Source organism: Capra hircus, chromosome 5, assembly GCF_001704415.2.
Source record: "Capra hircus breed San Clemente chromosome 5, ASM170441v1, whole genome shotgun sequence".
Taxonomy (NCBI): Eukaryota; Metazoa; Chordata; class Mammalia; order Artiodactyla; family Bovidae; genus Capra; species Capra hircus.
The window spans coordinates 87,252,617-87,268,303 of NC_030812.1; the positions used below are offsets into that span (position 1 = coordinate 87,252,617).

Genomic DNA, 15,687 nt, shown 5'->3' on the forward strand with positions numbered 1-15,687 from the left:
AAAAATAGAGCCTCATCAATGGTTCTAAGAAACATACAATGCTGCCAAGCAGTCCCAAACTCACATTTGAAAAAACAAAACTGCTCCAAGCCTCTCATTCTTATTGGGAGATTATCACATCCTTTATACACTTCTGTCTAATAATGTTTTCTGAACAAGATTGTTGAAAAAGAGATCTCTGCTACAGTGCAAAGAACATTTTGATAGAAATTCATGTCTACAAAGGAGTTAAATAATACAGATGTTCCTTACATTAACAGATACTGTTCTTGCTCTAAAAAAGGTAGACTTATCTAGCCACTGTAAATAATAGGGGTCAGTCAAAAATATGTGTAACAGAGTCCCACAGGGCAACTTATATAAGTCAGTCCCCCAAGTATGTAGATCTTTGACACTCTCCAAGTGAGGACAGTACTTTTTTGAAGAACATTAGACAACAAAAGGTTTCTTATCATTCCATGAACTATTGAGGTAGGAGTCTCATTTTGTCAATATCATCTATGTTCACAGATTATGTCATAAGTCAAATGCCAGTACCGAAAAGACAGTAATCCACAAGGCTGAACCGTTAAGACTATCTACCAAGTCGTTCGTTCTTTAGATGAGCAAGGATGGGACTTCCCTGTGCATCAAGAGATTTAACTACTAATAACACAGGCAATAATATATCTTGTAGACATGTTTGTAAATAAAAAAATCACAAATTTCAATGATTTTATGTATTAAAAAGCTCTGCGACTGTTAAAAAAAATGAGCAAATAGTACAATCATTAATAGTAAAACAAATAATACTATGACTCTTGACATGGCTTCCTACATCTACAAAAGGGTGCCTCCTTGGAAAACTACTCCTGAGGAAACAACCACAGCTTCCTACTTACTGCCTGTCGAGCAGCAACAGTGGAGAAAACACCACATCGTTTTTGTAGTGTCATGTTTTTCAGAACTATAGCCAGTTTAATTACGGTAAAGTAACTTTAGCATGTGAACTCAGAGATTCTCTCCACGAATTCAAGATGAAGAGAGCGAGTATGAAACACACAGTATGCATACGGATTTTTATGTTAGGAAAATGCTGAAAATAAGGGAAAAATTGGCTTCTGTGAACAGCCCTTTAAAAAACAGCTGTAAATCTAACCTTATAACGTTACATCTTAAAGTAAAAATTACCAGTAGTTATTTCAATGTATGAAAAGCAAAATAATAAACCACTGCTAAAATTAAAAAAAAAAATAAAAGGAAAAACTGGATCATGACACGGAAAAATCTCACTTGGGTTGTATCACTTAGTATCTTAAAGAACACACCATTCAGTGAAACAAGCTTTGTAACAGACTCTTTCATGGCTGAGATGGCTTTCTGTTAAATGCTCATGTGTCATGAAAGATACAGATGCTCAGATGAGAGTCCCAAGGAATATCAGGATTTCCAGAGTGTGTTGCTGAAGGAAAAAGTGCTGAGTAAGCTGTAACTTAGAAACTGTAAGATAGTAAAGAATGACCTTTGCAACATTCCAACAAAGAATATCTAGGTCGGATTTTCATCTGGTTTTAAAATATTAAGATTCAGAAGAACCATGAAAGTTTTATTTTAACCATATTCTTATCAAAAAAAAAAAAAGGGATTCATACATCAACACTGGGTTTTCCTGGTTTTAATAGATTAAAATGACATAATCCAATCTAACTCATGCATCATTTTCAGAGACACAGTGCAACTGGAAATATTTTTGCCATTGCCGTGGACACTTCTAAAAAGCAAATGCCTATGGATATGCTTGCATCTTGAACATAAGAAGGAAAGAAATAGGGATTACATACAGTTCTCTATGGATGGCTGTGTTTCACACATTGTGGAAAAATAATAAAAATGGCCTTTAAAAGTTTCAATATGCATGTAACATAGATTTCACCTCCTTCGGTTTGCTTGTTGACCTCTTAGATGACTTGGTTAGAAGCCTGTTTTCATCGCTTCTTTGTTAATTGTTGTTGGTACTTTGTAGGCTATACCTTTTAAACTTCTGTAAAGAACATTACAAGCTATTTCAGGTAATTTAATTTTGTGCTGAATATTCTTCAAAGGATTTTATAAATAATACAATATTTTAAATGAGTCTTCAATTCAATGGTTGTTACACCATATTGTTGCTTTCTCCGACTTTATCTACAAACTGCAAGGAGAAGAAAAACAGATAGTTAAAAAAAAGCCTAGAGCACTTAAAAATATCACATCAACTCTAAATGTTGATTAAAAAACCCAGCTTTGTAAGATTTGTGGAAATTTAAGGTATGACTGACAATGATTAACCCAGTACTACTCACCATCTTCTGACACATAAATGTATATAAAAAACTTTTTTTCTACGAGTTTTTGCATGACATGTTATACATATGACTTTAAAAGTGCAACACGAGAAATGCAACACAATGAATTAAAAAAACTGGATAAAATGAAGTTAACGCTTCTAGCTTAACAAAAGAAAAATTAAAAAAAAAAAGCTGAAATGTCAGCCATTCATGCATTAATGAACCCAATAATATTATTTCAACTGACCATTATTGTGGATCTCTTCTGGGCCTATGTAGTCTTTGAACAAACAGATTTAGCTCCATTAAGTTCAATAATTAACAACAGCTATTGACTAAAAATACTTTAAATGTGTATTCTGGACTTCAGACTGAAAGTGGCAATGACATTAAAAAGAGACTTAATGATGCAAGCATAAATCGATATTACAGAACATAAGTTTTAACACATATTAATGTAAGTGGCTATTTACTTGATTACTCCACCCCAAATATAAAGCAACTGGGCTTTCTTCAGCATTCCAGATGGTGATGCAAACAGATGTTGAAACAAAGTAATTAGTGAAGATATTAAGTTACATAACCCAAGTGGCTATTATCCTATCAAAATGTAGGAATGATTTAACCCTTTATGTCACTATTCATACTTTTACTTAATAATAATAATATTAAGAAATGCTTATTTATTTTAATGAAGCATTAGTAGAAAACAAAATTTATAGCACTGAATGTTCATTTATGCAAATACTGAAGAATCCTTAAATTAGGGACATTTAGATCCTTATATTAGGATTAATAAGTACAACTCTATATAACTAGAAGTTTTAGTACATTCAAAAGACACTCTAAGTATAAATAACACTGACTACTGTATGAGTTTGGGGATTAATGCGAATGAAATCAGGATATACCCCTATAAGCCTAGGTCCCAACATTTTATATTATTGCAAATAAGTGACTAGCACTCGTGGATTCATTAGAATTTTATGACATATTTAGGTGGAGAGAAAGCACATTTTCTCTCCAAAGGTAACTTCAAATATCTAGGTTATGTGAGCTGTAAGATTCTGACTCTAAAATTGAAATGAGATCAGGCTTACAGTGGTACCTATTTCTTAGTGGGAAAGCCATCCTTTAGCTCTTTGAGAATTCAATACATGCTATGGAGTATCTCTAGAAGCAACTATGCAAATCTGCAAACATCTATAAGAAGTTGATGGCCTGCCCTGGAGATATAGATTTGACAAGACCGTTCTAACTGTGGACAGAGCTGGGAACAGAATTTTATCATCTGACTCTCAGTATCACAATGCTTTATTTAATTGTTTCAACACACTCCATTTGGTGATACAGTCTAAGAGAGAACATATTTGTAAGAAATAATGGTGTTCTTTTATATTATCGCTTCTAAAATTAGAGCTCTTATAAAAGTTAATTGAAAGGTGCTTTGAACTCTCAAAGAGAAAGGTAGCATAGCAATCCAAGTCACATGAAAAAAGGAAAACAACATTAAATGCAGATACAGTGAAACCAAATTTCAGGTTTTATAGGTTTAGCAATGATTATTTTCTGTTATTCATTGTAACCACAATTTATGTGATGCAACTGTTTATATCATAATAAAAACATATCAATCATGTTATCAATTCCTCAAATTTCTAAAAAGAGCATCAGAGAACAATTATTTATCTTTAAAATTTTTATTTTATTTAAACAATTTCAAAATTGTAGTTGATTTACAACACTGTGTTAATTTCTGCTGTAAAGCAAAGTGATTCAGTTATACATATATATACGTATATTCTTTTCTATTATGATTTATCACAGGATGCTGAATATAGTTCTCTGTGCTATACAGAAGGATCTTGTTTATCTAGTCTAAATATAATAGTCTGCATCTGCTAACCCCAAACTCCCAAACCATTCTTTCTCCCAGAGAGCACTTATTTTAATGGTTTAAAAAAATATGTTGCTAAATATAGGATTACTTACCGATCTAATTCCAGGTAAGTTCAAGAGGGATCCAAGGACTGGCACTCTTCTAATAAAGCCAACAACCACAGGAAAGAAGCCCCTGGGAGAGGGGGAAAAAGGTCTCAGAACGAACAGATTCTCTAGCACCAAAACCGACTGTTAGCCACATAAAAAGAAATCTTGTTAAAATTTTGAACTTTTAAGCAACTTCAAAATTCAGTTACCATTTCTTCCCTCTCCCTGGGTGTGATCCCTTCTTTAGTTATGCTCTGTAACATTCTGCATAAACATCTATAACCACATTACTACTATATCCCACCAGTTCCTTTACAGTCTATTTCATGTGTCAGAAATGAGAGATTCCTTAAAGCAAATTTGGCACTTGTGGGCAAATGTTTGCTGTGGGCAATAGGGTGCTTGGCGGATAGAAGACAAATGATATACCTTGAATAAGTAATTTAATCAACCTTACTTAAAAGTGTTTTCTTACATTGCATACTATTATATACTTGGTAAGTGGCATTCAGAAAATATTAAATGATCAAAACCTCCAATAATGTATTTGGTCCAAAATTTTTTAACATCTGCACGCACTAAAGAAAGCATCATCAAGTGGCAATACCTGTGCAGTATCAGGTTCTACATGTTAAAACGCTGGATTGATCTATCACTGGTTGGTTGATGAAAACAGCAAACAGAGACAGAGTGCCTTAAGATGCCACCAAAGTAAACTTTATAGCACTGAAAATGCTTTACAAGTTAATTTATACCCTGACACAAGCAATCATCTGCACTTGATAAACACATCTGGGTTTCTGTAATAATTATCTGACATAATGGTATACTGAAAGAATAAAATAGTTGAGTTACCTGAACAAGAGAAAGAATCCATAAATTTCAAAGATCATGCCTATCAAAGGCGAACCAATCAGGACCACAAACACACCACCCAGGAAAAATCCTGTAGCTTTCACTTTATGTTTTTGGAAGAAGAATCTGAATGTTCTTTCTAAACCAATTACAAAAGCCAAGCCAGCCACAAATAAAACCTGCAAGAGAAGGAAAATGCAACATAGTTAAGCAGTTAAATGCACTGTATATGCTTGAAAAGGATGGTCAAAGATAAATATGATAAATGTTTAAGACATGTGCCTTTTAATGTGGCCAACTGGCCAGAGAAGGCCACCAATGCACACAAGAGGCAGGACCATGTTAAAGTGGTGGTTACATCCCACTCTGTTCAGCCCTCTTCTGTTGTGATCTGATGAAGAAAAGGGAAGTAAAGACAAATGAGGCATTACCCATGGGTGTTTGCGCCTGCAGTGGTTTCCCCAGGTTTAGCCAGATGGCGACAGCTTTGTCAATTTACAAGATGAACCGGAAGGCGAAAGAGAGTAGGTGCCTGTAAAATATCAACTGAAGGGACTCCCGGTTCTGAAAACTTTTACCAGGACCGATAGGAGATCCTACAGATGGGAGAAAACCTGACATGGCCCATTTGGTAGTAGAAGAAATCACACAAACCCAGGAGGAAGATCCTAGTTTTATTAATTCCAGAAGTCTGGGAGCAGCTGATATGAAATACAGCTGTGCCTTCTCAAATATATTCTGTATGTTTTCAGACAATGGACAAGAGATGGTGGTCAACTAAAAACTTGTTTTCTTCCAGGTTTTATTCCCAAATACTTGCCTTTCTTCATTACTGTACTTTAGTGAAAAATATTTCACACAAATGTTTATTAAGCCTAATGTTTAAGTTTCACATTCTGAGATGCCACTGCTGTTGATGTTATTGTTTATTAAAACATTAATTCTGAACAATTTTGTTATCCTTTGTATTTTCCAACATCCAATTAAAAGTCCGATGTTAATATACGCTTTGAAACTATTCCATCCTTAGTGACTTTAGTGCCCTCTTAGGAGGATTACTGGGCTTCCCTGGGGGCTCAGACCATAAATCCCTGGGTTGGGAAGATCCCCTGGAGGAGGGCATGGCAACCAACTCCAGTATTCTTGCCTGGAGAATTCCATGGACAGAGGACCCTGGCTACAGTCCTAAGCGGGGGCACTACGAGTCGGACATGACTGAGCAGCTAACACTTTTTTCAAGAGGGTTACTAATTTCTAGGGCTCTTGCACAGCCTTCACCACAGATAAGAGAGTACACATTCCAAATAAACAATATACACAGCTTTCTCAGCAGGCCAATTATTAATAGAGGTATATATTTTAAAGGTTGAAGTGGTTTAAAAAAACTCTTCATCTTATGCTATTGAAGTAAATGTTAAATCTCAGATATTTCAAGTCAAAACGACATGAACAAATTTACCAAGACGTGGGGCTATGAAATCATCTACTTTCAACTACTCAGAGGTGGTCTTGATTTTACTCTATTGTAAATCACATATCAAAATATTTAACCGAGCAGTTACGGGATTAGAAAACCTCATTAAGTGTTTACCTTTTGTTTAAACAGTAAGCTTGCAAGTTTCATCCCTGATGGAAACAGAAAATGTAACAGGAATCTTCATATGAGTAACAGTGAATTATCTTCCCCTGGTTTTACAGCTGGCAATAATTCATTTATATTAAGTTAAAATTTCATTATGAATGTAGTTAAAATATATGGTGAAACACTCACATTTCCAATAGCCAGTAGCGCTTTGTCAAAAAAGAGGATCATTCCAAAGAATAGGAAGAACACTCCAAATCCTGTTAATCCCATTCCAATTTCTGCAACAGAAGTCATACAGTTAAGGGTAGAGCAAAAGTAAAGTTACATTCAGATCCCTGTAAACTAGGAAAAAATTTTCAGTTTTTCTTTTGACTGATAAGGAAACATGGGTCCCAACACTGCAGGTTAACTTATGATGACATTCTTTATGAACTATAACAAATTAAATTAACATCAGCAAATTACTCTCAAATTTAAAATGAGTTAAGAATTTCTGTTCCTTAAATGAAACAGAAGACTTCTCACAAACATACCCATAATAGAGAAAGATGAATCAGGATTCTAAACCTTTGGTTATGCATTTTTTTTTCCCTCCCAAGAAACCTTCTGGCTTCAGACATAAGTATATGGGTTTACTTTTACTCTTTGTCCCCTCTTCTCCTTTTATGTTTCAGGACTAGTATTTATATGCACAAGACCTGCAGTTTCTTCTTAAAATGCTGAACCTACCAGAAATGCTACAGGACGTCAGTACAACAGACCGCTCTATTATGCACTGCTTCTCACAATGGCAACACGAGAAATTCTGAGAATCAAGTAGCTGTCTCCTCTAAAAGTTAATATTCAGAAGGTGAGGCATCACTTTGACTTCCTGATGGTTTGTCATGCATTTATCTACTATAAGTCTCTCTCAACTATGCACCTATTCACACATTTAGTCTCAGTCCTAAAACCATCTCTCCAACACTGTCTTACCTAATATTAACATTCTGGGTCTTTACTTCTTCACTCAGAAACAAAAAATTGTTTATCCACTCCTAGATGTTGGCAACTGTTCCAGGCACTGAGTATAGAGTAGTGGAAAATATAAGCTTTTAAGGCTCTATTTACTCTTTATATAAAACTAATAATTTTATTGCCTTTACATTTCCTAGACTTATCTGTACTTCTGAAGAGTCTTAACTTTCTATGGGTACAGTTGTACTAGTCTGTTAATGTTGCAAAGCACAATCCATGAAATTACTTCCTTGCTCATTTTAGTACAGCTTGCAGGAAACCAGTCACCAATCCTTACTTTAACCTAGCAGCACTACCTGCAGAAAACAATGGATCTGAACTGAAACTGCCATATTTGGGGAAATACTATTTTAAATACACAGTAGTGATTTCTGATCTGTTACCTCAGCTCCAGAAAGCTAAAATCTAAGTCACAGCTCCTTAAAAATTTAAGCCATGTAAAATGTTCCAATGAGTTGAAAATTTACATGTGTCTTCTTCAACATCCTCAACTTCAATTTATAGTTAATGACTGCCTCCCATTCCAGCTACCTTTTTCTCTGAGAGTTAGACTAAAAGAATTCAGGTTCAGTTCAGTTCAGTCACTCAGTTGTGTCTGACTCTTTGTGACCCCGAGGACTGCAGCATACCAGGCTTCCCTGTCCACCACCAACTCCCGGAGCTTACTCAAACTCATGTTCATCGAGTTGGTGATGCCATCCAACTATCTCATCCTCTGTTTTACCGGTTTTCCTCCAGCCTTCACTCTTTCCCAGCATCAGGGTCTTTTCGAATGAGTTGGCTCTTAGCATCAGGTGGCCAAAGTACTGAAGCTTCAGCATCAGTCCTTTCAATGAATATTCAGGACTGATTTCCTTTAGGATTGACTGGTTTGATCTGCTTACAGTCCAAGGAACTCTCAAGAGTCTTCTCTAACACCACATTTGGAAAGCATCAATTTTTCGGTGCTGCTCAGCTTTCTTTATGGTCCAACTCTCACACCCATACATGACTACTGGAAAAATCACAGCTTTGACTATATGGATCTTTGTCAGCAAAGTACCTGTCCATAAATACATTGGAAAGTGTACACCACGGACATAAATTCTCATGAAAGTTGGAAGCTGATACTTTCATGCTTAAATGCTTCAGGAGAATTTACCAAAATAACTATTCAGATGTCAGGCATAATTTCTGAGAGAAAAATATGGACAAATGAGCAAGTAACATTCCATTAAGTAACTATTTAGTAGTTAAGATTTAATCACTGGCAGCTGGGTTACTTAAATACAACCCATTTCTATTTTTTCACAAGTTGTCCTAATGATAACAGAGACGTGTCGAGATGTTTGTTCTTCAGAAAGGAAATTATATGGCAATAAACATACTATATACTGAGAATTTACCATGAATTGGCCATTATGAAGTGCTTCACATCTCTTACAGAACTTATTTCTCCCAGTAATATTGCAAGGTAGGTATCATTAGAGATGGAGGAAACTGAGGTTTAGAGAATTGACTTCATTTGCCCAAAGTCACACATCTGGATAAGCATTTGAACTCAGGTCTATTTGAATCCAAAGTCCCTGTGCTTAACCATCATGCCATACTGCTTCCCAAAGGATCTCCCTCCCCCGAGTTAAATACATCAGATTAAATGAAACTCAAAGGTATTGGGATATGCTGAACTTCTGGGAGAAGCATCTTTAGGTGATTCAAGTTTAATATAATCAGCTTGTTACTAACATAATGTCAGTTATGTTATTAAAAACTGCAGTGAAAAAGAAAGACAATGTATACGGTGTTACATTTAATGAGTGAACGTGACATTGCTCAGTTGTGTCTGACTCTTTGCGACCTCATGGACCGTAGCCTACCAGGCTCCTCCATCCATGGGATTTTCCAGGCAAGAGTACTGGAGTGGGCTGCCATTTCCTTCTCCAGGGGATCTTCCCAACCCTGGGATTGATCCTGCATTGCAGACAGACGCTTTACCGTCTGAGCCATGAGATGTCTACACAAATGTCCTAATTCCTTTGGCAAAACTGGGGGGTTAAAAAGTATTACTGGCTCCATGTTTCATGTGGGCAACTTAAGACTCAGATTAGTAACTCATCCTTGATCACAGAATCAGCAAATATGGGTGTGTGTGGAGGGGGACGGATGCTAGGTAGGAGGGGAGTGTGTGGGGTTTGGCTAGAATTCAAATCTAGTCTTGAGGTTCCACAGCTTATAACTATAACACAGGAACAGAAACATTCCGCTGCTTTACCCAGTACAGTCCAGCAAGAGAGGGGTGCCACTAACATTTTTGCTGAAACACTAGCAGATTATTGCCACATAGTCCCTAATTTGAATGTGTCAAAAGTCTCAAACTGGCCTCGCTGTTCAGCATGAACAGCATGTTTATTTTACTGGGTACGATTCTGATGGTGAGAGGGCAGCTCCAAATAGTGCTTTAATAACCAGAGGGCTTGTGAATACATAGGCTTAGGGAAGAACTGGAGGGGAGAAAATGGAAGAGTGAGGCCAGTTTGAGCCTTTTGACCCATTCACATCAGTGACTATTTGGCACTAACCTGCTAGTGTTTTGGCAAAAATGTTAGAGGCAACCCTCCCTTGCTGGACTGCACTGGGTAAAGCAGTGAAATGTTTCGGTCCCAAGTTATAAACTGTGGAGCCTTAGGACTAGATTTGAATTCTAGCCAAACCCCACACCACTTCCCTCCCGCCCAACACCCATCCCCCTCCACACACACACATTTGCCATTTCTGTGATTAAGGATGAGTTACTACTCTGAGTCTTAAGTTGCCCACATGGGATGGGAATACCAGACTACCTGACCTGCCTCCTGAGAAATCTGTATGCAGGTCAAGAAGCAACAGTTAGAACTGGACATGGAAAAACAGACTGGTTCCAAATCAGGAAAGGAGTATGTCAAGGCTGTATATTGTCACCCTGCTTATTTAACTTCTATGCAGAGTACATCATGAGAAACACTGGGCTGGATAAAGCACAAGCTGGAATCAAGATTGCTGGGAGAAATATCAATAACCTCAGATATGCAGATGACACCACCCTTATGGCAGAAAGTGAAGAGGAACTAAAAACCCTCTTGATGAAAGTGAAAGGGGAGAGTGAAAATGTTGGCTTAAAGCTCAACATTCAGAAAACTAAGATCATGGCATTTGGTCTCATCACTTCATGGCAAATAGATAGGGAAACAATGGAAATAGTTACAGACTTTATTTTCTTGGGCTACAAAATCACTGCAGATGGTGACTGCAGCCATGAAATTAAAAGACGCTTGCTCCTTGGAAGAAAAGTAATGACCCAACTAGACAGCATATTAAAAAGCAGAGATATTACTTTGCCAACAAAGGTCCATCTAGTTAAAGGTATGATTTTTCCAGTAGTCATGTATGGATGTGAGAGTTGGACTAAAGAAAGCTGAGTGCCAAAGAACTGATGCTTTTGAACTGTGGTGCTGGAGAAGACTCTCGAGAGTCCCTTGGACTGCAAGGAGATCCAACCAGTCAATCCTAAAGGAAATCAGTTGAATATTCATTGGAAAGACTGATGCTGAAGCTGAAACTCCAATCCTTTGGCCATATGATGAGAACTGATTCATCTGAAAAGACCCTGATGCTGGTAAAGACTGAATGCAGGAGAAGAAGGGGACGACAGAGGATGAGATGGTTGGATGGCATCACTGACTCAATGGACATGAGTTTGAGTAAGCTCTCGGAGCTGGTGATGGACAGGGAAGCCTGGAGTGCTGCAGTCCATGGGGTCGCAAAGCGTCGGACACGACTGAGCGACTGAACTGACTGAAAATAAACGTATTTTCTTGTGCATTATTAAAATTTCATTCTTCTTGCTCATGTGCACGCGTGCATGTGCACATGCACACAGGCAAGTGTAGTTTTAAAGCATGACCTAATTTTAAAAATCTAATAAAACTAGTTTATCTAAAATCAAAAGCTTTTGGAGAAATTTGATAAGGAGAGATAGTCTTACTCCATGACGATCACCTTAGCACTTTTGATTTCTTATTTAAGACATTTCAAGGCAGTGCTATCTATATCCTTTCAAAAAGAGAAAATGTCATAATAAAGAACTCAGTTCAACATCATGGTAGAATTTAGGCAATGTGACATAATGAAGTAAAGCTTTAGAGGTAGCATGGCAACTGCTCCACTTCAGCCTCCTCAATAAATTTTGTGGGTTTTTTGGGGGGCAGGGTACTGGAGGGGATTATAGAATTCCCTTAAAAAGTCATGAATTGCTTTTTTACTATGACTAGTACTTGATCACTCTCTCCCAGAATCGGGATCCCAGAATAATCTTGGTAAGTCACTTGAATGATGGCCAATTCCTACAGTTGAACACACACACAAACACCAGTTGAAATCCAAAGAGCTTTTGGTCCACTAATCATTTTGTATTCTCATCCATTATCTATTTAAAACATTCAGCAAATGAGCAGCAAAAAGTTTAATTTCCTCCTCTTCATCACTATAATGAAGTAAGGAGAATGCTGCCTATTCTGCCCGTATTCCAACCCAACCCCCTCATTCTGGTTTTTGAAAGGATGTAAATTAGCACTTGTCCCTGTAAGACTTCAATGGAAGAGAATCTATATGCACAGGGTAAGTAAATAATATATATATGTAATAATCACAGACTCAGACAGGAGTATTAACAGATAGGAAAACTACATAGAGACCGAGTACTTCCTCTGAGTAATTAGTAGTACTATTAGAAATAAATTCTAGCAATTTATGTATAGTATTCTGCTAAATTCTGGGTTTCAGTCAAGAGGACCAAAAATAGGCTCTGAATATTCTACCCAATCTCTCAAAAAATCAATGCATAATTCTAAATAATAAATATCTACTGTTGAAACTATTTTTTGCTATGGGAAAATTTCATCCCTCTAAGATAGATTTCAAATAAACTTAACATCAAATCTTCTTAGATGCTAGCAGGGTACAGTGAAAAGGACAAAGATTTTTGAGCCTGCAGACCTGGGATCAAGTCTTGTTTCTCTTGCTTTCCTCATGATTATACACTACATTTCTTTTGAGCCTTCTTTAATTTATGCAAGAGATATATTCTTCTTTGCCTTACAAGGCTCTTAGAACTAAAGAAAACATTTTACATGAAAGCACATGGTAAACTGATATGAGATGCTTTTATGTAATAGGTAGTTTTATTATAACACTAAACAAACAAACAAACAAAAAACACCCCAAACATAAAAACCTACAAACAGAAAAGGACTCTATATTATCTCTGATCAGAACAGATACACCAAAATGGGCACTCAAGGTGCAGACGCAGTTCAATCTGAGGAAGGGAGGGACCCTTCCTGGGGTGGCAGTGTGTGCAGGAGTTATAAGCAGCTTGGTGAATGAAGTTCAACTTAGTCAAGACTTGAATCCAAACCTTACGACTTCACTTTAAAATAAGCCATTTTTTAAGGAAGTTCTATTTTTTATTTCAACAGACTGTTAAATTCTTAAAAATCTTTAAAATTCAAGTAAGTTATACAGAATTAAAAAAAAGGCATGGCAGATAAAATAAAGTGAGATTAAAAAGACTATCACTACCATCAAAATACAGGAAGCACAGGGTTGGCAGATATGTAAATACAAAATTATTAACACTGACAAAAAGGGGTAGAAAACTACCCCTTTTATATTTCATATTGAAAGGGAAATTTTATATTGAAAGACAACAGACAGCAATATGAATCTTAGCGATAAGATAGGCTGGAGAACTCTGTGGCAGAAAGATGCTAACATAATAAAACATACCACAAAGCACAACATACAATATTAACGAAAGAAGTCGTTTAACTGAACACAAAGTTTACGATTGGGAAGACAGCAGCCGGTAGAAAAGTGAAGCTATTTCAAGGCATGTTTAAAAGGTTGCTTCTAGTGGTGGCAAAAAGCAAATACTCAAAATATTTAAGCGTAAGCACATTTCCAAAAAGAGCCTATCATGGATGACATTTAAAACACGGCCTCCAAACAACCAGCAGTAACTTGTAGAGGACCCCAAGTATGTCAAGTGTAAAAATATCCCCAAGAGTGGGCCGCTGGCATCGCGCATCAAACTTTCTCTCGCGGCCGCCCGCAGGAACAAAGCGCCCATCCTCCTGAAAGTGAGAGCGGCGCGACCCCTGCGCGCTAGGCGAAAGCTCCCCCTCCCCAGCTTGGGCGTCTCCCCAGACCCCACTGACTCTCCCCTCCCGCCAGGTCCGCAGCCCCAAGTTCAGCACCCGGCTCCTCCAGGGTCCCGCAGTCCTAGCTGAGTATTGCAGGCCACCGCCCCCATCGCGGAGCTTCATTCATTGACCCGGGCAGGCGGAGGGGAAGGCGGGCGAGACCCAGACCGGGGAAGGTGTGTGCGGGGCTTGAGGCGGGGCCTCGGGGCAGGTACTTACTCTGTGTGTCCGTTAACGAGATCATGGCTGCAGAGGTGAGGGAGGCGGCAATAGCACCTCGGAGCGCCCTGGGTGTGGAGCCAAGTGGAGAGAATGAAGCCGGGAAGCAGCCCAGGCAAGAGCCGCCACGTCTTCCGGAAACACGCAGCCGCCCCCACCCTAGGTTCAAACCCGCTTCCTATTGGCTACACCTGCTCCCAACATCAACCAATAATCTCTGGTCTTGTTCAGTGACGCAAATGGTGACCACACCCCTTGACCAATAAGAGAAGGGTAGTACCTGCAATTGGTTGAAAGGACCCACCCGGAAGGGTGAATGCCCCCGGCTGGAGAGAAAGGAAAGCCTGGTGGCGGGAAGTTTTTATTGGAGTGCGGCTGAAAGGGTAAGTAGTAGACAGAGGGGGTCTTGGGGTCGGAGATCGAGGAGGGGGAATGTTTTTCTTAACTTCACCCGGGAGAGGTTCTGGGGTAACCCCTAGTTACCTCTTTGAAAGAGCTAACATTCCTTTTCCTGGCCTATGGGGAAGGCCGGTTCACTTCCTTCCACCAATGCGTTGGTGAGGGAGAAGCAGGGGCCCTCGCCCCTCTAATGGAACTCTCCGTTATCGCCCAGTTCTAGTGGAACTCGGGCCTTTAGGGGCACGTTCCACTGCGGTCGGTCTCTTTATCATCAGCTTTTTCCAGGCAGGAGACTCGGTCACCAAAGCCTTTTATTTGCAACCACTGTTTATTGGGAAAAGCCAGAGGGGACGCCTAAGCGTGACGGAGGGTTTTATTAAATTGCTGTTGCATCTAAACCAAGGTGGCGGAGAGAGGGATGTGTGTGTGTGTGTGTGTGTGTGTGTGTTGCATCTAAACCGAGGTGGCGGAAGTGGGGGCGGGGTGTGGTGTGTGTGTGTGTCTGTTGCATCTAAACCGAGGTGGCGGAGAGAGGGGTGTGTGTGTGTGTGATTTAGCCTCTGGTACTTGGTGTCAAGTCCCAGGGGTGTGTGTGTGTATGTGTGTGTGTGTGTGTGTGTGTGTGTGTGTGTGTGTGTGTGATTTAGCCTCTGGTACTTGGTGTCAAGTCCCAGGGGTGTGTGTGTGTGTGTGTGTGTGTGTGTGTGTGTGTGTGTGTGATTTAGCGTCTGGTACTTGGTGTCAAGTCCCAGGGTGTGTGTGTGTGTGTGTGTGTGTGTGTGTGTGTGTGATTTAGCCTCTGGTACTTGGTGTCAAGTCCCAGGGTGTGTGTGTGTGTGTGTGTGTGTGTGTGTGTGTGTGTGTGTGTGTGATTTAGCCTCTGGTACTTGGTGTCAAGTCCCAGGGTGTGTGTGTGTGTGTGTGTGTGTGTGTGATTTAGCCTCTGGTACTTGGTGTCAAGTCCCAGGGTGTGTGTGTGTGTGATTTAGCCTCTGGTACTTGGTGTCAAGTCCCAGGGTGTGTGTGTGTGTGTGTGTGTGTGTGTGTGTGTGTGTGTGATTTAGCCTCTGGTACTTGGTGTCAAGTCCCAGGGGGTGTG

At 38.9% G+C, this 15,687-nt stretch overlaps 2 protein-coding genes across 2 annotated transcripts in view; one reads left to right on the forward strand and one right to left on the reverse strand.

The window, feature by feature from the left end:
- On the reverse strand, window positions 452-14,363 carry GOLT1B (golgi transport 1B). The gene is made up of 5 exons (XM_005680790.3): window positions 14,190-14,363; window positions 6,922-7,013; window positions 5,151-5,329; window positions 4,299-4,380; window positions 452-2,170 (listed from the first exon to the last, which is right to left on the reverse strand). Exons 1-5 carry the CDS (start codon window positions 14,212-14,214, stop codon window positions 2,132-2,134), a joined length of 417 nt encoding a protein of 138 aa, XP_005680847.2. The 5' UTR covers window positions 14,215-14,363; the 3' UTR covers window positions 452-2,131.
- Window positions 14,461-15,687, forward strand: part of RECQL (RecQ like helicase) — a 35,752-nt gene continuing 34,525 nt past the window's right edge. The window contains exon 1 of the mRNA XM_005680793.3: window positions 14,461-14,572. The gene's annotated coding sequence lies outside the window, so the exon portion shown is untranslated. The remainder of the gene's footprint in view (window positions 14,573-15,687) is intronic.

Bases quoted from the DNA above. Each gene is read 5' to 3' on its own strand.
- GOLT1B (XM_005680790.3), bottom strand. From the start codon at position 14,214: ATGATCTCGTTAACGGACACACAGA. The intron at 4,381-5,150 runs GTAACTCAACTA...CCCCTCTCCCAG, and splicing joins GGATTCTTTCTCTTGTTCAG to GGGCTTCTTTCCTGTGGTTG. The intron at 2,171-4,298 runs GTAAGTAATCCT...TTCTCCTTGCAG, and splicing joins ACTTACCTGGAATTAGATCG to TTTGTAGATAAAGTCGGAGA.